Here is a 23,383-nt window from a genome sequence, read left to right on the forward strand (position 1 = left end):
TGACCCAACATCTGGTCCCATTTGACTCAATAAAACTTGTGGCATTAATAGTAATAACAGGTAAAGACATCCCTGTCTTCTGCGACATTTACTAGCTCATTCTGGGGTGTCCCATGGTATTCCCAAACCGGATGGGAACAGAAGTACCTGGAAAATCTCCAAAACATATTACAGATGTTTATTTAAATATGCTTATTTACACATGTACATTTGTACTCAGACTCACTCAGTCTGGAAAAGTAACAAACATGATTTTAGTACAGAACAATTCAATATATTAAAATAATAGTAGAGGCCATGTCACTTTATCACTAAGTGAAACATATTATATAGACTAATAACAGAGATGGATGTTTGAAAGAATTAATTTATGTTAAATTATGATGATTTTCCACTTACAGCATTAAAGTTGACAATATTACATCAGACCATTTAAAAACAGAAAGTATGTTTAATACTTGCTTAAAGGTTATTAATATCAGTTGTCTGATTTTAATCAGACAAGCAGGACTCATCAGGATGCATGTTCTAATTTATTGAATATTAATGTATTTTCCAGGTCTTGATAGAAACAAAAAGAATTATGGAAAAATTGTTGTATTTCCAGATTTTATTCTCTTCTTATATTCTTCCTTCTTTGTTCTTCCTTGTGTTATACTTCCTTTAATTCTATTAACGCTTTTGTTATTTCTCTCTTTGTGTGTCTTTCCTTATTTCCTTTCCTTCCTTCCTTTCCTCCTTTCTTTCCATTCTTGCTATCCTTCCTTGTCTTCTCCTTTCTCCATAATTCCTCTGATGAATTCTTGTTTTCTTTCGTTCAAGTATATTTTTTAGGCTCCATAATTAAATCCCGATCAATGTAAAAAATATTTGGCATAAATTCATGTTAAACGTCCGTCTAGTATATTTTAAAGTTAAATAAAGTATAGTCATTATAACAACAAAGGACCAAAAATAAAGAAGAAAAGAAAAAGAAAAATAACAGAAAACTCTAGAAAGTTTAGTCTGGAAAGCTCGAACTTATACAGAAATAAAAATGTGCAGGATCTCTGAATCATAAAAATAAAAGTTTTCTGAAACCTGCTACAAATGCTAGCTCTTTATGGGACCTTACATTCCTCCATAGGGTGGAGGTTCAGGACTGTGATGTCGTCCAGCAGATGTTTCACCCCTGCAGCCCCTGCAGCGTGCGGGTGGTCTCGGGAGAAGCAGCGGTCTTTCCAGGTGGACGAGGCCCGTGTTTGTTTCCAGATATCTGCGGGTGAAGAATGGAGTTGTACAGCTTGTCCTGTGCAGCCTCTGGGCCGTGAGGCTCTCACACAGGCAGCTTAATACTGCACCACCTGTCTGCCTGTCCGAACAAATCAAATCTGATCTCAGATCGCAGCTTTTATTCCGCAGCTCAGACTCAGAAACGGAGCGTTGAAACTCAAGAGTTACTGATTATTTCCAGGCACGACCAGCCGACACAAAGCAGGAAATCACTGATGGACAGCTGTGTATTTTCAGGCGCAAAGATTAAATGTGCTTCTTCTGTATCTAAATAAATTTGAATGTCCAGAAGACGAGTCAAAGTCAAGGCCCGTGGGCCAAATCTGGCCCGCCATAGCTATTGACTCCCACCTGCAGGTGGTGGTATTTCTCACTTCTACTACACGGCTTCCTGCAGGAGGAAGTTATATTCCATGAATGATATGACGACTACTGTGAGTCACATTTAATGTTATACAAGCGCGATTATTTAATAATTCTTCTCAAATATTTATGAATTACCAACACAAAATCTGTGATTTTGATTGTAAAAAAAATTCTTAAAACAATCCTGAAGTCCTGAAGGGGCAGAGCAATGTGAAAAGAAAATAAATAATTTTTAATTATTTAATTAAAATAAGCTCATATTGTGCTGAAAAGTTATTTCTAAGTTAGTTTTGTCTTATTTCACGTGCATTAAGATATTTGCACTGGAACCTAGACAAAATTACTTAGCAAGATTTTGTGTTTTTGCAATAATCGGAAGTAAATTAGTTAATCTTCGTCCCCTTATTGAGCTATGTGTGTTTTTATGTATAAATTATCCATCCATCCATCAGGCAGGCTGATTACTTCCATGCAACGGTGCATTGATGCAGTAATTCATGCAAAAGGAGCCCAGTCCAATAATCAGTGGATATTCAATTGTGTGTTTCAGAACATCAAACTAATTTAAATATTAGACAGGGACAACACATGTAAACACAAAATGCATTATTTGAAAGTGTTCATTATTATGGAAGGAAAAAAAATCAATTTGAGGTTTCCCTGACCTCAAACAAATGAAATTAACTTGATCATTTTGTGATTTATTGAGATGCCTTCTGTATGAGAATGTGTTGAATTCTTAGGTAGCCATTTTGTTCTGCCAACTTTTCAAACCTCTTTAATTTTTCTTTTACATCCACGTACATTTTCTTTCAAACCGGACAGATTACATTCAGGAATAACAAAAAGAAAATGCTAAAACAGTGAATTCCCTCACTAACCCAGGGAGTACATAGAAACGCACCGAACCAGACAGTACATTTATCTCTGCCATGTTAGAAATGCAAACATTATAGACTACACGGTACAGCAGGATGCAGAATACTCTACAACATGACAAAAAAGGGCCGATTTATATACAACTGATCCAAAAATGTAGTGTTCCTTGCACATTAATTTATTCGTCTTTTTGTACATATTAACACAGTATCATTTTTAAAGGGGAGAGTCCAGGCAATTCTCTCGTTCTACATCACCATAAATAAAACAGTTACAAAAATATACCTCACTTCAAACAGAGCAGTAGCAGGAAATGGGCTGGGAGCTGCCGTGGAGTGATTAAAACAAAACAAAACCAAACAAAAAAAAAACAAGAATACATAAGAATGAGATGGAGATGTGATGGAAGATCCTGCAAGAAGCAGCAGATAAATGGAAACGCTTCAAATAGACGACAGTAAGAATCACATGGGTGGTGCTGGTCGATCCCTTTTGAAGGCTAACGCCTCTCTTCTTTATGGAAGCCAGACGACGCGCGGAGATCCGTACGCATCAGCGATGTGGCGATGCTTTGGGGGGGGAGGGGTTAGAAAACGTCCACGTCGGATTAGTAGTGCGTGTACATTCACAGGTAAATCCCACCGTACTGAGGCTCAGGACGTGTCGTGTGTGTCAGTGTGTGTTTCGCACGCTGCTGCTGCACATCCTGAGTCGTGAAGGAGTGAAAGAGATGCTATTTCTTCTTGGAGTTGACGCTTTTGCAAACCCAATTCATGCCCTCCTGAGGAGTAGAAGAAGAAACAGTTTGACGAGCGCAGAGAAGCCTCCGAAATACAAGTGAATCTAAAATAATAGAATATTGAAAGTCATAAAGTTACACACACGTAGTGATACATTTTTGTTGAAATACACATCTGTTTGGGGGCAAAATAGTCTGGGTGTTAATATGTAGGCAAACATAATACTGGAAAGTTTAGTGGAAGAAAAAAGTGCGGTGCCGGGTTCATACACTTAAAATTCAAGGACTTTTCAAACTTTCCAAATACCACACTTTGGAGATAAAAACAACACAAATGACCTAAAAAAAGACGGTTACATAATATAATTTATTATTGTCTTGTGATAGTATAACAACATCTTATGTTTTAAAATGTCTCTCACACACCTTGTACACCAGATTGATTCGAGAACAAAACACTACTTTAACAAAAAAAATCTCCCAATTTTATTAACGCTATTAAATGCATAAAATATAAAATATTGAACATTTATTTCAGTTACACAGATCCATAAGTTACCTTTTGAGAAATTAGAAATAATAAATTTTCCTTACAATGAAATAATCCAAACAAATTGTGTTGAAATTAAATGCTTAAACCCAACACAATGTACAACAACTACGACCTGACCATCCTCTGCATGAAACTGTCTTGGGAAACCAGAGCGTCTTCAGTCAGAGGCTTCTTCAAATTCGCTGTAATACAGACTGCTACAACAGATCCTTCATGCCAACATCCATCCCTGTTTACAATAACTCATTGAAGAATTTGAATTCATATGAGTTACAACAACATTTAACTTCCCCTTAGGATCAATAAAGTATTTTTTAATTTCAACACCTCAGGCTGATTGCCTCCATATCTCACTGATCCAGTAATTCATGCAAAAGGAGCCCTGACCAAGTGCTGAGTGCATCTCCTGTACAATCACTTTCACTAACTAGACCAACATCTCTGTATTTAAAAAAAAGATAGTGTTACTGTTTAATATTCTCACTTTCAAAAAATTTTAATTTGGGATTTACATGCCCATTTTTTTGTTGATATTGCTGTGAATTGCTGACATAAATTAACTTTCCGGTGATGTTCTAATTCATCAGACATTGTTTATTGTTCGTGACGAGCCAGAGGTTGGGCTTCCTGCTCACCTGAATCCCCTCTCCGGTGAGAGCGGAGCAGGACTGGATCTGCCACATCCGATCGCGGATGGTGTGCAGATTGAGTCCCTCTGCGATCTCCGAGGCTGGAGCCGCCGTCAGCAGGTCCTGCTTGTTTGCAAAGATCAGCACAGGAACGCCGCTCAGCTTCTCCTCGTCCAACAGCTCCGCCAGCTCCTGCAACAAACACACACATCTGTCCATCAGACACACGGACGAAGCGAGGAAAACAGAGGGAATCCATCTGTCTCCTAGTAAAAACAACAAAAAACAGAGGCTATAGTGTGGCTCACTAGAGGCTTCTGTTAATCTAACTTCCTTTGTAATATAAATTTAAAAAATCATAATCCGCTCAAATGAATGTGTCTTTCAAGGAAAGGGATCAAAATGAATCAAAGTACAATGTTTTCTTATTGAAATGTTCTTAATGTATTGGATTAAATCACTTAATTGGGAATAATTGTACAATTATTTTGGTGTTTCTCAATAAATAAACAAGCGCAGCCAAAATGAAAACAGCATCTTATCAAAAAGTGTTTTGTTTTTCTTGGGTGACAGAAACAACATTTCAGAGTGCTCAGGAATAGAAAGTGCACAAACAATTCATGACAATGCCAGGTATCAAACTAAACCTAAATAAGTTTTACAGCAGCATACTTAAACACAAATTGCAAAAATAAATAAGAGCAGGTTATTATCTCCTGCATAATACAATAAAATTACAAATGATTTGATTAGCTATTGCAGGAGCCAATTAGTGGCTAATTTTTGGTGTCACCAGAAAGGTTTAAAAAAAAAAGAGAAAATATACTTTTTGGTTGTTAAAATTTGAATTTCATTTAATTTTACAACAATATGTTAAAAGTGTAGAAATGCATCTGCTTATTGCACATACCTGCCCCGTTTCCTCAAACCTCTTTCTGTCAGCACTGTCAATAACGTAAATCTGAAACGAGGAAAACATTTCGGTCATCAACTCAAACATCTTTATTTGATTCAGCGACTACAATATAAACTCCCAGAGGGGGTGGGGGGGGGGCTCTCCTTACCAGCACATCAGTGTTTTCAAAGTAGTTCCTCCAGTACGGCCTGATCTTCCGCTGGCCTCCGATGTCCCAAACGTTCAGCTTAAACCCCTGAGACTGTACGCTCTTAATGTTGAATCCCTGCAGGGAGCACAAAGCACAGAGCTGCTGCCAATCCGCACGGAAAGCAGGGAGTGGAGGAGTCTTCAGCGCTTCGCTACCTGTGTAGGGGTGATGTGGCTGATGTCCTCTGAAGCCAGCTGCTTGAGAAGCGTGGTCTTCCCCCCGTTGTCCAGACCCAGCAGCAGTATCCGAACCTCCTGGTCTGGAGTGCTTTTTAGCTTACGAAGGATGGACAGCAATCCCTGCAGCAAACAGTGGCAAGGTTCATTTTTCCAAGGGAATAGAGAGATTATAATAGCAGGGAAAATGACAGAACATACAACAAATTTACTCATAAATTCATAATTATTTGTTTAAAATAACAAAATGACAGAAATAAAGCATTACCACGAGTAGACAAGCAAATTAACAAAAAGAAAATGGATGTTTTTGATGAAAAATTGGCAGATATCACTTTAAATTAAAGTACTATATGCTTGTAATATATTTGGTGACACTTGCAAAGTTTTTTTTTTTTTTCTCTGAAGAGTTTTTGCAGCGCTAGTGACTCGTATTTTTTTCTACAGTAGGCAGACAGGAAGGAGGGTGAGGAGAGGGGGGAAGACATGCGGCAAAGGTCGTCGGGACCGGGAGTCGAACCCGCGACGTCCGCGTCGAGGACTAAGGCCTCCAAACGTGGGGCGTGCTAACCCCCTGCACCACCACAGCATGCCCCCTTGAAAAGTTTTTGAGAGTAAAGAGACTTAGCCAATAGAAACCCTGTGGATGAGATGGAAATATTACATTTTATTTTATTTTTCCCCAGTAGATAGACAGACTATTCATTATCTGGAGTTCAAGTTTGCTATGAAACACTTCAAAATTATTTTGTTTATTTACTGCAAGTCATATTGTCATATTATGTTTCCATAATATTATCCACACCTTACAGATATCTGAAAATGGTCCCCTAACAAGCTAAAATTATAATTATTACGATTTTTGTTAATTCACCTTGAAATTATAAGACAGACGAATATACCAGAAAAAAACCCTTCATGAGTTGAAGCTTATTATTATTATTATTATTTGATAGTTTTGTGAACAAATACTCTCTCGATTTTTGGATGCTATGCGTCTGAAAGGAGTTTTACTTTTGGACATGTAACCGTGGTACAAATACATTGTTTTTACAACTGGGAGCAGCTGATTGACATTTCTAAAGCTCAAATAATACCTGAACTATAAGCCCTAGTCACAAATGGAGGCTGAATGAATGCATCTCTGCCATCGATTATCATGGGTTTCTAACCTTACAGCTAAAAATAAGTTTAAAGACGAGCGGCAAAAGCAAATGAAGTGGATTAACAGTTCTTGCCAACAACTAATGGCATCATCCAAGGCATGCTACCGTGGAATATCCAGATATTGAGCTGTTAGCATGCCAGTAATGAGCCTCAAGTCAGAGGCCTCTTCAGATTCGTTGCAAGCCTGACTGCTACCAGAGCCTTCCAGCCCACAGCATCACCATCCAGACTTTTTTAAGATTCGTGGATAATATGAGTTACAACAATTAACTTTCCTCTGGGATAAAAAAAAAAGTATTTTTGAATTGGTTTAAATGTTCTGCCCTGGGCCCAGTTTTATTTATTTATTTTTTAAACTAATCCGTTTATGGCCTTGGGACAGGAGGAGTTGTTACTCTTCTTCCCTTCACCCACCTGGATTCCTCACCAACAGGCCAGCTGCAACAAAACTTTATTTTTATTTCATAGCTGAATAAACTCTACCCCAGTCGCATCAGATCATGACGACACCAGTTAACCGTGAGAGTTTCCTGAACCTGTGGAGCGGGATGTTCCCACGCAGCGATGCACAGATAACGGAACACAAACAGGAGCTGCGCCGAGCTAACGAGCTGAGCTAATCTCCCCTGGTAACTGAAGGAGCAACAAGACGGCTCCGACTGGGTTTTCTCCTCACGATCCAAACCGCAAGAACCGATAAATCAGCTCCTGACAAAAGTAAAACCTACGTACTATAAATATACACAAAAGTAAGGGCGACATTTAACAGTTATTGCCTGTTTTTTTGGGATAAATTAAACTCACCATCTTGCTGGATTCTCTCCTGGAGACGCCGCTAAACGTGACGTCAGACGCACAGTGCGTACTCCTGGGATCGTGCTGCATTCACGGTCCTCGGGGAAAATGTCTAGATATCGTAGAGTTACGCTGAATTGATTTGTATCAGATTTTGTCACGTTGTAGTCACACTTCGGAGTATTTTGTTGGGATTTTACGTGATTGGAAATCTGAAAAGCGACTTTGTCTGAGTTACACTGCAACTCTAGCTAAGTCTTTTAGTATATGTGTCCAAAGGCAGTATTTACTGTATTTGCTCATTCTTCTTTGCAAGATTGTGGAAGACCATTTTCAGCACCGATGAAAAACACTTGTATCACTTGATTTATGAGATAGACTCTCATAATAATGATATCTCATAATGAGAGCATGAGATACTATATCATAACATCTCATGTTTATGTAATATTACCTCATAAAAATTAAATAGCATTTCATAATTATGAGATAATCGATATGAGTTAGTTATAATAGCTTAGTTATAAGTATGAGATAGTATTTCACTCTTGAAATAGCTGGTCATATAATCCTACTAAGTTCCACATGTGTATGTATGCTTACTTTATACACAAAAGGGAGAAATGTAACATTTATTGCCTATTTATTTATACTATAAAACAGAATCTTTAGTCTTATAGTATAACATTTGTCATTATATATTTTTACTTTTACCTTTGTGTGAATATTCCTGTCTGTTTGCTGAGGGACAAATCGGTTTATATTGCATTATGCAGAGCTGTTACAAGAACATATATTTGGTGTAGGATAAATTGTCCCAGAAGTTACTGCGATAAAGGATAATATTGTTGTTTTAAGATCATTTTCAAGTAATATAATAGTAATGGAATAGTAATGTAAGAAGATAAATACATTTTACATTCTAATGAACATGTAACACTGGAACTGGAAGAATATGCTAAATAAATAAACAAAGCAAACAGAAAAAACAAATAAAATTAATTATGAAGTCTCTGAAAACAAAATTTAAAAAAGGGATAGTTGAGACCAAAGCACCAATTTTTAGTAGAAAGAGGGAGGAAAAAAGAGAAAAACGATCAATTATGCAAATGGAAATTAATGATCTCGTCTTCATTTATCATGCGATTTGTTGCGATAAGCCTATACTGTACTACTCTGTATGTTTCTGGTTTTATGTTCCAGTATTTCCTATTTGGGAGGCGTGTCGAGTTTTGCCACGTAGCACGGTGACGAAAGCGTACCACCGCTGTTGTCATAGAATTTTTTTTAAACCATTTCACCTGAACGCAGCACCAGTTTCACGTACGAAGAGCACGTTTGTTTAGCTGCGTGCTAAATGTCCTACAGATAAAAAACAAATAAACACCCCAACATTTTGGCTATTGTGAGCTACACTCGCTCGTGGATGTTCATAATTTTCCTCTCCCACGCTGGCAGCAGGAAAAACACGTCACGGAGGTAATTTCTTAACTGGCCGTAAAGCTGAGGCTGCGGTTTGTTCCTCGTGTGTTGGGTTTGGTTTGGTTCTCGCCGGTTTACAAGAGGTGGGTTAGTGGAGGGGGGATCAATCCCAGCTTTTGATTGGATGACGCCGTGCCACGTGCGCGTTTCGTTACCACCTTATCGCGTGAGCAATTGTGATTACCTGCCAGGTTGCTCCGTGTGGCGCGCGGAGATCTCAACGCAGGTATGTTGGATGTTCCGGGGTGTCAGACTGAGCTGGTAACTGCTCAGTCTGGTGTGTTTCTTTGAACTATCCCCTTTTTACACTCCACAGGCCAAATGATTCCGGTCCAAACACGTGATTGTTTTTTATTTAACCCAAGCTGGATGCACGTCTTTGAAATCAGTATTGGAAATTTGTCCAGATATGCTGGATGTGCTCTGACCTGCAGATCTGGTTTGTCAAACCTGAGTAAATCCTAAGCTGTAGAGGTGGAAAATGCATGCAAGTAAATTTGCGGTATATCTGTGCAAGCTAGATCTACCTGGATAGACTACAACGAGCCTTTGGAAATCTCTACTAAAGTCTCGAATGTTTTTTCCTTGTATTGTGGCTATTTTAGATAGAAAAAAAAAAAGAAATTTTAGCCAAAGAAACCTCAGAAATTATTTTTGAAAAGACAGGGAAGTTTCTAAGTATGAAAAGTGGAAAATTTGCAAGAAAAAAACCAAAAACTCAGAAATTTTGAGATTAATTTAAAAAAAAAAAAGTATATATAAAAAAAACAACTATAAAAAAACAAGAAATTTCAGATTTTGAAAATTTGCTAGAAAAAACACTTTTAAAATGCTAAATTTTCCTTGATTTCTCTAAAACAATTTCTGAGATTAATCTCAAAATTTGTGAGCTATATTGTGGAAATTTACTCGCCATTATTTCTATATATAGTGGCCCTAATACACCATCCTACTTTCCAGCCTAAGGACTTATCTTGGAGGTTGTATTTCCGTCTAGCTTCCTTAAATGTGCTGGAAAAACATCCCCTCAACATAATGCTGCCACTGCCATGTTTAAGTGTGGGGATGGTGTGTCTGTGGTGATGTGCAGTGTTGGTTTTGGTATGTTGGAATCATAGCAACAAACCAGCAAAATGCCAAAAACTTTGCAACATTTCCAAGCAAACCAAGAGATTAGCTTTACTCTGCTATACTTTTCACTTTTACCTGATTATTATGAACTGTAGCTACTTTCATCTGAAAAATATTCCATCATTTGCTAGTTATTTAATGCTAGAAAAAGACCTCTTTCATTTCTGTGCAGAAGTTTTTCACATATTTAAGGATTTTTTTTATTGTTGCAATAGATAGAACAAAGTCAGGGAGGAGACATTAGACCAGAGGCCAGCAGCAGGGACCATGATGCAGGGTCTGCAGGTAAGGAGAGATTATAACTTGGTGAGAAAAAGACATTTGTTGCAGGGAGAAACCAGGCAGACATCAGGGCAGGGTTTCACAGACATTTCAGAATCACTCCAGAATATTTTTGTCATTATAGCATGAGCAGTGTACTGTTTCCATTTGCAGACATTTTATTTCTCACTCAACAATGTCTGATTTTGAATTTAAAGAATGAGACTTCAGAGATCGGAGATTTTAGTTCCTTACGTTTCTGTCACCAGTTTATGCTAATGGGATCATAATCACTCAGCATTTTCTCTCTTGCTCACATGCCGATGTTTTGTTACTATTGTTTCTTTTGTATCTATGATTATTTCATTTGGAAGGCTACATAAACATTTATTTATGTTTAATGTTGGTATGAAATAAAAAGCCCCAAAATAAGGCATAATCTCCGCAGTTTAAGTCTTGTACACGCATAGCTGGGTCTTTACAAAAACAAATATCTCTGCCAAATCAAATAAAAGAGGGAAAATCTTAAACCATTTGGCATCACTAATCAACACAAAGGTTTTTCTTTTCCAGAAAAATTAGACGTTGACGTTACTGTTGAAGTATTTTTCTATTTTTTTAATTTGGCACCTTGTATATTGGTTGTTGGTTGGTTGCAGCTACATATTTCTGTTTTTATCTGGTTTATTTGTTTCTGGATGATTTTTTTTCTCAGTAAAAATACTATTTGTTTTGTCTTATTTGCTTTTATAAAGTTTAAAATGACTTATTTGCTTTTATAAAGTTTAAAATGGCTTATTTGCTTTTATAAAGTTTAAAATGGCTTATTTGCTTTTATAAAGTTTAAAATGGCTTATTTGCTTTTATAAGTGCTCCCTGCTGCATCCTGTTGCTTATTTTGCTTCAGAATTTAAATAATTAATAAAAAAGGCCATCTTTGAGGGATATTTGGGTAATTATCACTAATGCTGTTAAAACAGACCTTATTGCAAGTTCCACATATAGTGAATAATCGATGTTTATGCTAAAGAGATAATTATCCCTGCTTATAATTTTTGCTGCACCCTCCTGATCCTTTCATCTGCACTTTAAATCAGTTTTGTGACACTGTGAACAGAACAGTTGAATCTTTGGTTGTACTCTGTGTTTCCCACCAGCATCTGCAGCCCTTTAACCTACTCTCTGAACAAACAGCTTTAGAAACAATCCAGTTTCAGTCAGACACTATATATATATATATATGTGCTTTTCTTTCTTTCCTGTTTTAACCTGAAACTTTAAGGTTTCATTTCACATACAGAGGATAGTTTTTAATTTTCTACTGCTTATTCAGCAGGTTTTGATTCATCTTGGCGATTAAGATGAAGCGCAGCAGCTGCAGAAACACAAAAAGACTGCCGATGGAAGGATTTAGCAGGAGGTGGTCAATGATTTCCAGTGAAAGTCTGTTGGGCCTTCAAATTGTTTCAAGGGGAAATGGGAGTTTGTTTTTGTTCGGGGCTATGAGAGTACGCTGGATGTTTCCAGCAGATCTGAGAAGTGCAGAAGTTTGATGGTTATGCAGACTGTAAAAAATATGTAATATCTTTCATTAGAGAATATTCTGTTGGTCCTCAGGTTTCGTCTGGAGCTCCTGCTGACCTCCTTCAGGGCGAACAAGGTGCAAGAAGCCTGACTTTAACAAACAAAATGGCTCTGAGCTCCTTCGACATCGATGCTCCCCGGTGGGATCAGTCCACCTTTATGGGGCGGCTGAAGCACTTCTTTAACATCACCGACTGCAGAACCGCGGTCCTCCCAGACTCACGGCTGGATGAAGCCAAAGCTCTAGTAGAAAGCTGCAGGTGAGAAAAAATGACGGTAACTCCACCTGTAACATTTAGGAGGAGCATTTCCTCTTTTTTTCCCACCAGTGCAGCACTTTACTATAGAAATCATTATTTGACACAAGCAGAAAAGTTTGCATGCTCGCCCCTCAGGTTGTTTGTTCTTCATGTTTTCCACTAACTACTTGGATTTCAAGATGACAACCATTTTTCAAGATGGCTGCCATTTTTGAGCCTTTTTAGCCAATCATTGCCATAAAACGTTACCCATTTCCATGACTGGGATGAACTTTGTCACATCAGATGTTTTCTGCTTTGGTCATCCTATTTATGCAATTTTAAAGTAATAATATGTTGCAAAATTAGAAACTGAAGACATTGTCGTCAACTGGAAGGAGATGAAGATGTGCAACAGGTTGAGAGTCAGTTGTCTCAATGGTTAGTGTTACCTTCTGCAAATTTTTGTGTTTTTCAGTTTAGCATTAGCTCTGCTAATCAATAGCTTAACCCCGTTAGCTCTGCTAAGCAATTAGCAAATTATTTAGGTAAACGATTCGCTAATTGTTTAGTGAATTAGAGGTCAGTGAGCCTAATGTCTAGGTCAGCGGTGCACTTCACTTGTAATAACTGCTAAAGATTTTAGTGCCATCATTTATTTGTCCATTACAACCACAGTGACCATTTTGAAAACCAGAAAACACAAGAACAAGAAAATATATATGACTTCTTTGTGAAAAATGTTCAAACTTTGACACCAAACACATTCATCTAATCATCAATTTTATTTAAAAAAACATTAAATGTTGGTGGCCATCTTGGAAAATATAAAAACAATTCTGTGGGTGCAACTAAGTATGGTTTGACCATCCATTAGCAAATTTAGTACAAAAATGAATTTTCCTTGAAGACCATGGCGGCCATCTTGAATTTTTCAATATCTTATGTTTTTTTTTGTTTTTTCAAAAAGACAAGCCTCTGGGAAGATCTGTGCCACGTTAGGTTCTTGTCTCCGTATGTGAACGATTTGCTGAAGTATTTAATCATCTGCTGCACTACACCTGAGTGGTATCGTTCCTTGGTTCTGCGCAGGGCAGGATCCACTCCCCCAGGTACTTCAGTGGAGCAGCTGTACTATGCAAAGAAGTTGTACGATTCAGCCTTCCACCCGGACACGGGGGACCGCATGAACCTCATCGGCCGCATGTCCTTCCAGGTCCCCGGAGGCATGGCCATCACAGGCTTCATGCTGCAGTTCTACAGGTAGCTGGGACCGGACCGGAACCACCTCCATGTATCTTTCCTTCCTGCTGTGAAGCGGAAGCTGAACCTGCTGCTCTGGTTTCAGGACCGTTCCTGCTGTGGTGTTCTGGCAGTGGGTCAACCAGTCCTTCAACGCTCTGGTCAACTACACCAACCGCAACGCCGCCTCGCCCATTTCCCCAAAGTGAGAACCAGAATAAAGCTGCGCATCCATCCATCCATCCATCCATCCATCCATCCATCCATCCATCCATCCATCCATCCATCCATCCATCCATCCATCCATCCATCCATTCTTTTGTTCATTGTTCATCCATCCATCCATCCATCCATCATCAATTTTTCATTTTTCATCCATCCATCAACTGTAACCTGTTTTCCTGACATCTACCAAACTTTTGACTTTATAATGTCATCATATCATATTTTAATATTATAGATTTTTGCCTTCAATCATTGAAAACATTTTTTCCTGCATATTTACAACTTTTTGACATTAGAAAACATCAAACTTTATTCTCATAAATATGATTTTTGGAAGAAATTAGCTCTTTTCTGGCCACATAATTTTTTTTGTTTTGCTCTACAATTCACCTAATAAATACTACTTTGTTGTTGAAATTATATTTCTGTTCACCAAATATTATTTTTCCTACATGAAAATTACAAGAAGAAAGGATCTTGTTGGGCTTTCACTTCAACATTAAAGCTCAACTTACAAATGTTATCAACCAGCTCAGTTCGGTTTAGATCGGCTCGGCTGTATCAGTCGTATGTGGGTGAACACAGGGCCAGCTGTGCACTGTTGGCTGTTTATAGGGAAAACTGTTTGGCTCTGCAGTAAGATTGCTCATGTAGAAAATACTATAGACACTTGAAACAAAATAAAATGATGTAAAGTGTAAAGCTACATTGTTGGTGCTAAAAATCTACCTGCTGGGCGACAAGCACAACACTGTTTCATTGCAATTTTAAAGACTTAAATTAAACTGATTATTTAATTTGAAAGTAATTAGACAAATGAGACACAGGCAAAGCTACCTTTGTCTTCGAAGAGGTTTCAGGTAATGCTTTATTCATAAGATAGGAGGCTTTGGTATCAGCAGTGAGCATGTATCTGTGGGATAAAATGAGATTTTATCTTCAATAAACATCCGATCAGAAATGCTTCACGAACTTTGATTCTTGAATTGACTGAAAATGTGTTGTTGAGGCCGTTTTAAGAGCTTTTGTCCTGTTCCTCAGGCAGATCGGAGTGGCTTACGTTACAGCAACCAGCACAGCTTTAGCAACAGCAGTTGGACTCAACCTTTACACAAAGGTACAAACACACACAGAGGAGTTTATTCAGCACGAACTGGTCCCTCTGCTCATCACACCTCAAGCTAGCAGTCCTATTGGTTCAGTTTTCAGGCTGGCGTGCTACAACTACAACAGATCTGTGTTATTTTATCATGTGATGTAGATTACCTGGGAGATCATTGGTGTTTATGATGATTTGTTCTGCAGAAAGCTCCTCCTCTCGTGGCTCGCTGGGTCCCGTTTGCTGCCGTGGCAGCAGCCAACTGTGTCAACATTCCCATGATGCGGCAGCAGTGAGTCCTCCGTCGTGGAACTTGCTTTACCCATAAATCCTTGCTACATTGTGCCGCCATACAACCAAAAGCTTTTTAATGTATTTGCATAAGAAGTTTCCTAAATAAAACCTTACTTGAAATAAAACCTTTGTTGCAAAAACACAAAATATTACCAAAAAAGTGTTTTTGATCGGGTTTCTGGTGCAAATATCTTAGTTTGCTAGAAATAAGACAAAACGAAATTACAGCTTTCAGCAAGATATATGGGCTTGTTTTAATATTGAACGAAAAAGTAGTAGTTTCACTGGGAGATTATTTCACCTATGACATAAAGCATTTATGAGTGGAACTAGATATTGATATTTTTATCAATATCTTGCTGAAAAGTTACTTGCAAGTTAGTTTTGTCTAATTTCAAGTGCACTAAAATATTCACACCACAAACTTGACCAAAACTACTTGGTAAGAGTTTGTGTTTTTGACAAAGGACTAGATTTATCTCATATTTCTGAGTTGTTTTTGACACATCATCAGGCCACATTACGCTTCTGGACTAATTTAAGGCTCTTGTGGTCTGGTTGAATATCTTGGATATATTGGTTTACTGGAAACACTCATCAACGCTTTTTACACATCTACTTATTAGCTGTCTGACTTAAAAGCTACAATGCACGTCCTGATAAACCATTTACCTAATTTATTGTTTCATCTGCATGTTGATCTTCATTGCTTTTCTCTACCATCTTCAGTCCAGACCACAGAAGTCAAAAACTGGATCACATTCTGAGAATGTCTCTAAAATTCGTCCATTTTTGGTATTTTTCAGGGAAATTCTGAATGGCATCGCTGTCACGGATGAAAACGGCAACAAACTGGGTCACTCAAAGGTCAGCACATCATAATCTACATTTATAACTGTATAATTTAAGAGGCTTGAACTAAGTTTAATCTTATGACTTCACTTATTAGTTCATAATAGTAATATTGTTTTGGAATTTGAGAAAAAATGACCTCAATAGTTTTGTTATGCCTTTCCATTGCTTACAGATTAGAGTCGTGTTGGAATTAACTGTGATTTTGACATAGATCACTTTTAAAACGTCTTCCACAAGTTTTTACTCTTTTTATACTAAAATACTTTTGGTTTTCATCTCAACTAAAGATGATAAATGTTGGGTTAAAGATAGAAAAAGTTTAGTTTTTAAAATTGTGATTAAAAGAATACCACATTTGAAGAACTTTTTTATACACTTGAGCAGCCTTGTTTTATCTAGCAGGGCTTTGCATCAAAAGTAAACCTGCTGGCTTGTGAAAAAGGAAAATGTTCAGATTTACTCTTCAGGATTGTCAGGGGAAACTAATTAATTCTGCTGCTTTCCTTTTTTTTTCTAATCAGAAATGGACAATCCTTGTTCTTTAGCTACCATTGATTGACTGAAAAACAAAGAAAAAAAATCTTCTAATGACTTTTGCCCCACACATTTATTTAAAATTAATACCTGGATGAAATGTAAGTTTCACATTTTGTGTCCCAACTGATTCTAAAAGCAGCCAAAGTGCTTAAAAAAAACAAACACCCGGACAGTTGCTGCTTTTTTGGTGTCTAGAAAATTAGCCATTTCAAAAGTCAGCAGCATTGCTCTGTTACCTAGCAACCCCAGCCGAGCCCAGGCCGTCACCTAGCAACCCAAGCAGAACTACAGCACATTTCCTCAGCTGGTAATCACATGATAAATGAAATGAGGTTGATCATTTCCATCCTGATTGTTATTTTTTCAAGGGAAAATTTATTTACAAAGACATTATAATCAGTTTCATTTATGGTTTCAGTTGTACGTGGTTCTTATTTATTGTTTTTGGTTGCCATGTTTTATTTTGGACATTTAAAATATCTTCCAGTGGCAGTGTTAAGAGTTCCTTAAAACATTTAAATGAATTGATCTTTGAAAGCTCAAACTTGCATTATTATGCTATCATCAATATATCACCTGAAAATGGTGTGAAAACAGCTAAATTATCATCCATCGCAAGAATTACTGGGAAAATTTATCATTCAGCAAAATTTGTTATTGCGACAGCCTGGGCTGTACAATGGCTGCTGAAAAAGACAAGTGTTTTATTGTTAACTTGACATACGAAAACCAGTTGCTGCATTCTTGTTGGTTGTGCAGGAGGCTCCACTTCTGCTTTTTAAACATGTATAGCTATATAACTGTGCATCTGTTTGCAGCGATGAGTTGCCGTGGCCACCAGCAGCTTATGTGGAGTTAAAGTGACAAGATTCTTATCGAAGAATGATTTAGTGAAAAAATATATATATATATTGATTAATATATATAAAATGATTAATATATTTTGAGTAGCCCATAGACCTACCCCAACCAGTTCAGGGGAGCATAACATGTTACCTTTAATTTCTATTTTTCACCGTGAAATCTCATCTCTCACCTGCAGAAAGCAGCAGTAAAAGGCATCACTCAGGTGGTCATCTCCCGGATCACCATGGCAGCACCAGGAATGAGTATGAAACACAGTTGCTCCTTCTTTATCACCATCATGTTGAGATTTATTCCCCTTTCCTGTTTTGACTCCCTTTACTTCCTCTCCTAGTCATCCTCCCCATCATCATGCAGAGGCTGGAAAAGTACAAGTTCATGCAGGTCAGATCGTTTGTCTCCATCAGTGTGCTAATGTCAGGTAAATGTGTCCGCCCGTCCTCACATCGCTTTCCGCCCGTTAACAGAGAATCACGTTTCTTCACGGACCAATTCAGGTCATGCTGGTGGGAGTCTTGTGAGTACAGAAGGTCACAGGGTCACATTAGTTTTAATAGCTTCCACAGTTTTTAAGTGGTGACTTGTATATTTCCTTTCCTTTAAAAGTCTGATCTTCATGGTGCCGGCGGCCTGTTCCCTGTTCCCTCAGCGATGGTAATGAAAATATCCCGTCCTTTCACCTGCTGCCACATTCAAACGCCTTATCTCACGCAGGTTTTTCGCTGTCCCTTTTGACTCTATGTCTGATTGAGTCAAACAAGTTGGAAATGGGGAGAGAAAATTGCAATCTGTGAGCTGTTAAAGATGCCAAGCAAGTTCAGCGCTGTAGAAAGTCTTGAGCCAAGGCCTCATGATTTTCCTTTGATATTGTCACTTAATGACTATATTTAGGCTTCTAATGCAATCTGGAAAAAAATCTGAATGCAGTGTTTTCTAGATCTGGACTAATTTATTCTTTCTTTGAATAGAATAGAATAAAATATTTCTTTATTAATGCCAGAGTGGGGAAATTTACTTGTTACAGCAGCGCAGAAACAAAATATACTCCTGCTGAATATAGAAATATCGAAAAGTAATATAAACATCTGTATACTAATATATAGTTTATTCCTTTCTTCCATTCTTGCACCTACATATTCTTTTTCACTGTCCTTTCATTTCCCTTACTTTTTTGCTTCCTTTCACACTTTTTTCTCACTGTCTCACTATTTTGCTCTTTCTTTCCTTCTCTCGTTTGCTCTTTCACTCTCTATTTCCTTTCCATCCTTGTGACAGTCGGGATAATTTCAATTAAATCCCTCTTTCCCTCCCCCAACACTTCTTTGATTAATGTATGCAAACCTGTAACTTTGACTTATTTTAATGCTCTCTGCAGTATTTTGGGAAGCTCTGAAATTGATCTCTCCATCACTCAAACTGTATTGCATCTTAAAGTCTTCAGACCAGCAAAGAAACTCCCAAATTAAAAAGTCTGCTAAATGTTATTGCGCAGTCCAGATGTTTTTCTCGCTGCATTCATGTTGATTTACTTGGGTGACTAAACAGTCGTAAAACTGCTCCTGCTGTCTGGCTAGCAGATGGTTTTTATGACCTGCAAACAAATCTATAAATCCCGGCTATCTGACTTCAGATGCTGAAATAAAATGTCTACGAGGAAATGATAACGGGAAGCTCAGCTGTGAGCAGAGAAGTGAGCGTCAAATAGTTTAAAACAGCGAGCTAAAATGTTTTGGATTATCTTACGGGACACATGCTAACAAAAGAAGTGATGCAGAGTTTATAATTCGGCTGTAATAAAACTTTGACAGCTGATTAAAGTTTAAGTTCTTCTCAGAAGACATCCAGTGACCCTTACATTTTTTACAACAGTTAGCTTCTTTTAAATGTGTGTGAGAAATCGAATCGAGCAAACAATTTAGGAGCTACGATCAGAAATTCACTATCGCTCTTCAAACATTAATCAAAGTGTAAATATAGCCCAGAACCAAACAAATAGTTTATTTATTAAGAATAATTAATTTAGGAATTGTTTTTCAAGCAGCTTCACTTTATATCTTGGATATTTAAGAAAATTTGAATCTGGTTTTGAATCCAGTAAGGAAGAAAGGACACTCATTAATATTTATGAGGTGTAAAAAAAAGTTGGTAACACTTTATTTGACGGGTTGTGAAGAAGACTGTCATAACACCGTAATAAACATGACATAACACCTGTCATAAACATCACCTAACACCTGTCATAAACATGACCTAACACCTGTCATAAACATGACCTAACACCTGTCATAAACAGGACATAACACCTGTCATAAACATCACCTAACACCTGTCATAAACATCACCTAACACCTGTCATAAACATCACCTAACACCTGTCATAAACATGAACTAACACCTGTCATAAACATGAACTAACACCTGTCATAAACATCACCTAACACCTGTCATAAACATGACCTAACACCTGTCATAAACATGACCTAACACCTGTCAAAAACATGACCTAACACCTGTCAAAAACATGACCTAACACCTGTCATAAACATGACCTAACACCTGTCATAAACAGGACCTAACACCTGTCATAAACAGGACATAACACCTGTCATAAACAGGACATAACACCTGTCATAAACAGGACATAACACCTGTCATAAACATGTCATATCACCTGTCATAAACATGTCATAACACCTGTCATAAACATCACCTAACACCTGTCATAAACATCACCTAACACCTGTCATAAACATCACCTAACACCTGTCATAAACAGGACATAACACCTGTCATAAACATGTCATATCACCTGTCATAAACATGTCATATCACCTGTCATAAACATGTCATAACACCTGTCATAAACATCACCTAACACCTGTCATAAACATCACCTAACACCTGTCATAAACAGGACATAACACCTGTCATAAACAGGACATATCACCTGTCATAAACAGGACATAACACCTGTCATAAACAGGACATAACACCTGTCATAAACATGACATAACACCCGTCATAAACAGGACATAACACCCGTCATAAACAGGACATAACACCCGTCATAAACAGGACATAACACCTGTCATAAACAGGACATAACACCTGTCATAAACAGGACATAACACCCGTCATAAACAGGACATAACACCTGTCATAAACAGGACATAACACCTGTCATAAACATGAGTAAGTCTTGACTGTTGTCATAAAGTGTCATTCGGTAAATCACGACACTTAATACAAAGTTGACATTATTCAAAATGTCTTGGTTATGAAAACTTGATATTAACCAAGAAATCATGATCTGACACAAATTTGTTATAAAAGTATTACTGATTAAACTTTAAAAATTATGTAACTTTATGTTATTAAAGCTAAAGTTTAATTTAGTTTAATATTTCTTGGTTAATGTCAAGTTTTCGTAACAAAAACATTTTGAATAATGTCAACTTTGTATTAAAAGTGTCATGATTTACCGAATGACACTTTATGACAACAGTCATAAATATTCATGAAGATTTACTCATGTTTATGACAAGTGATATATCATGTTTATGACAGGTGATATGTCATGTTTATGACAGGTGTTATGTCATGTTTATGACAGGTGTTATGTCATGTTTATGACAGGTGTTATGTCCTGTTTATGACAGGTGCTATGTCATGTTTATGACAGGTGTTATGTCCTGTTTATGACAGGTGCTATGTCATGTTTATGACAGGTGTTATGTCATGTTTATGACAGGTGCTATGTCATGTTTATGACAGGTGTTAAGTCATGTTTATAACGGTGTCATGACAGTCTTATTCACAACCCGTCAAATAAAGTGTTACCAAAAAGTTAATAGATAAATAAATAATAATTGCTACTATTATGATTATAACTATTATTAATAATAATATTGTTAATAATATTATTAATTTATGTTAAGTATTGTTGTTAATAACAATAATATTGTTAATACTATTCTATTAATAATTTTCAATAATGTAAAAAATATACTATTAATAATAGTTATTATTTTAACAACATTATTATTAATTATATCATAGATAAATAATATAATAGGAACAATAGCAAATATATTTTAGATATTGATGGTGAGAAAAATAATATAATAATTGTAATCATAACAATTGTCTGTTACTTAGAACAATAATAATAATTGAGATAGCAACAATGATTATGTAGTAAAAGTTGTCATCAGTTGTTACTATAAAATGATATATATTATTATATGTATTAATATAAGTAGCAATACTTTTGATTATAATAAGAATGATAATGAAAGTAATTTATAAAATGATCATTTTGATGCAACAATATGAATAATAATGGTGATTATAATACTGATATTGTTTTAAAACATTTTATGGTTGTAAATCAGTTTAAACAGTATGTTTTCATTAACTAATCATGTTTTTTCTTTATTTTTTAAATGTATTTTTTCTCGTCCTGCAGCTCCATGGCCGTGTCGAAGCTGGAGCCTGAGCTCAGAGACGCCATCGTGTCTCAATACGGAGACAAAGTCCAGCTAGTTTACTTCAACAAAGGCCTCTGAGGGTCAGAGAGCCGGTTGCTGTTTCTACTGACACACACCGCATGGGCTGCTTCGGTCAGCGCGTTCACAAAGCATGCCGCCATTTTTTAATCATTGATCTAAAAGAATTTATAGGTTTATTTCATTTCAGAGTCTGCTTCTTATCCGTCGTATTCAGCTTTTCTTTGTCACCAATCCCTTCTCTGTAGAGAGGACAGCTGTTCTGAAACCAAACGATTTCAACTCAGGAACGCAGTGTTACTTTGCCTTTGTAGATCTTTTCTTTGTTGTAAAATGAGCCGCCGGTGTCCTGATCCCCCTGTGCCTTTTACAGAGCAACAGGAGCAACGCTGCCGAACTGAAGTTATTATTTTTTTTACGTTAAGAAGCATTGGCTTCACTGTGGAACCATAAAATGCCTTTATGAACATGATGAGTCTTTAACGGTCTCTCATTCTAGTGGAAGCTGCTGCTCTCTTGTGCCAGAAAGGAGTAATGCTGGAGATTTGCTGTTTCATTTGAAATGGTTGCCAACCTGACGGTTTAACTCGGCATGAACTGTAATAAAACCCACACAGTTTTAAAACTGAGCGCTTCAGAGTGGTGTTTTCAGAAGCTTAAATAGTACTACTCTTGTGTCTTGTTTTTCCCCCTTGCACTAAGATACATTAATAAATGATGACCTATTATGCTACACTTCCTTGAACAGGTTATGATATATCTGTGGGCTAAATAAAATATGTTTATTAATTTATTTTTTTTGCAGAAAGTCATTCTTAGATGGTGAGATTTCAGTCTCGTCAGTTCTGCCTATTTTGAACTGTTTTAGGGCGTCTTGTCTCTTTAAATCCAAATAAGTTGCTGCTAGTCATGCCCCAAAATTCAACATTCACACTCACACAACAAAATGGCTGCAAACTATGGTATTAGGGTCATTGTAGAAAGAAAATAAATGCATACATTTCCACCAAAAGATTAATCTTAGAAGTTTTTAAGAAATTTTTTTTGACATTTCTGAGTTTGAAAAGTCAAAAATATATTAGAAAAAAAGTCTGAATAATCTCAGAAAAGTTCTAGAAGTTTTTTTTTTGAAAATGTTTGAGTTTCAAAAATGTTCAACTTTTGACACTGAAATTTCCAAGTTTTTTTTTCTACAAAATTGAGACCTTTCTGAGACTAACTGTGCATCTTTGAAAAGCAGAAGTAGAGCCTTCTGCACAACCAACAAGAATGCAACACTTGATTTCAAAATGGTAATCCGACAACAAAACACTTGTCTTTCCAGCTGCCACTGTACAGAGCATTTTAAAACCAGCTTAAACAAACATACCGGAGCTTTGC

The 23,383-nt window shown here is 37.0% G+C and overlaps 2 protein-coding genes across 4 annotated transcripts; one reads left to right on the forward strand and one right to left on the reverse strand.

Annotated features, from left to right (window-relative positions):
* Window positions 1-2,388: 2,388 nt before the first annotated feature.
* On the reverse strand, window positions 2,389-7,836 carry arl3b (ADP ribosylation factor like GTPase 3b). The gene is made up of 6 exons (XM_028030217.1): window positions 7,692-7,836; window positions 5,700-5,843; window positions 5,503-5,619; window positions 5,349-5,399; window positions 4,445-4,630; window positions 2,389-3,298 (listed from the first exon to the last, which is right to left on the reverse strand). The coding sequence occupies exons 1-6, from the start codon at window positions 7,770-7,772 to the stop codon at window positions 3,251-3,253; spliced, it is 627 nt and encodes a 208-aa protein (XP_027886018.1). The 5' UTR covers window positions 7,773-7,836; the 3' UTR covers window positions 2,389-3,250.
* A 1,131-nt stretch (window positions 7,837-8,967) lies between these two features.
* Window positions 8,968-22,632, forward strand: sfxn2 (sideroflexin 2). Of its 3 annotated transcripts, none has more exons than XM_028030216.1 (12): window positions 8,968-9,161; window positions 12,174-12,400; window positions 13,472-13,642; window positions 13,728-13,826; window positions 14,888-14,963; window positions 15,152-15,237; window positions 16,046-16,106; window positions 17,674-17,740; window positions 17,830-17,879; window positions 17,963-18,012; window positions 18,102-18,149; window positions 21,964-22,632. In XM_028030216.1, the coding sequence occupies exons 2-12, from the start codon at window positions 12,246-12,248 to the stop codon at window positions 22,061-22,063; spliced, it is 963 nt and encodes a 320-aa protein (XP_027886017.1). In that variant the 5' UTR covers window positions 8,968-9,161; window positions 12,174-12,245; the 3' UTR covers window positions 22,064-22,632. The 3 variants fall into 3 exon arrangements, with proteins under 3 accessions (XP_027886017.1, XP_027886015.1, XP_027886016.1); XM_028030214.1 differs by lacking the exon at window positions 8,968-9,161 and adding an exon at window positions 9,228-9,390; XM_028030215.1 differs by lacking the exon at window positions 8,968-9,161 and adding an exon at window positions 10,531-10,580.
* Window positions 22,633-23,383: the final 751 nt, after the last annotated feature.

Source organism: Xiphophorus couchianus, chromosome 10, assembly GCF_001444195.1.
Source record: "Xiphophorus couchianus chromosome 10, X_couchianus-1.0, whole genome shotgun sequence".
In the NCBI taxonomy this organism is placed as follows: domain Eukaryota; kingdom Metazoa; phylum Chordata; class Actinopteri; order Cyprinodontiformes; family Poeciliidae; genus Xiphophorus; species Xiphophorus couchianus.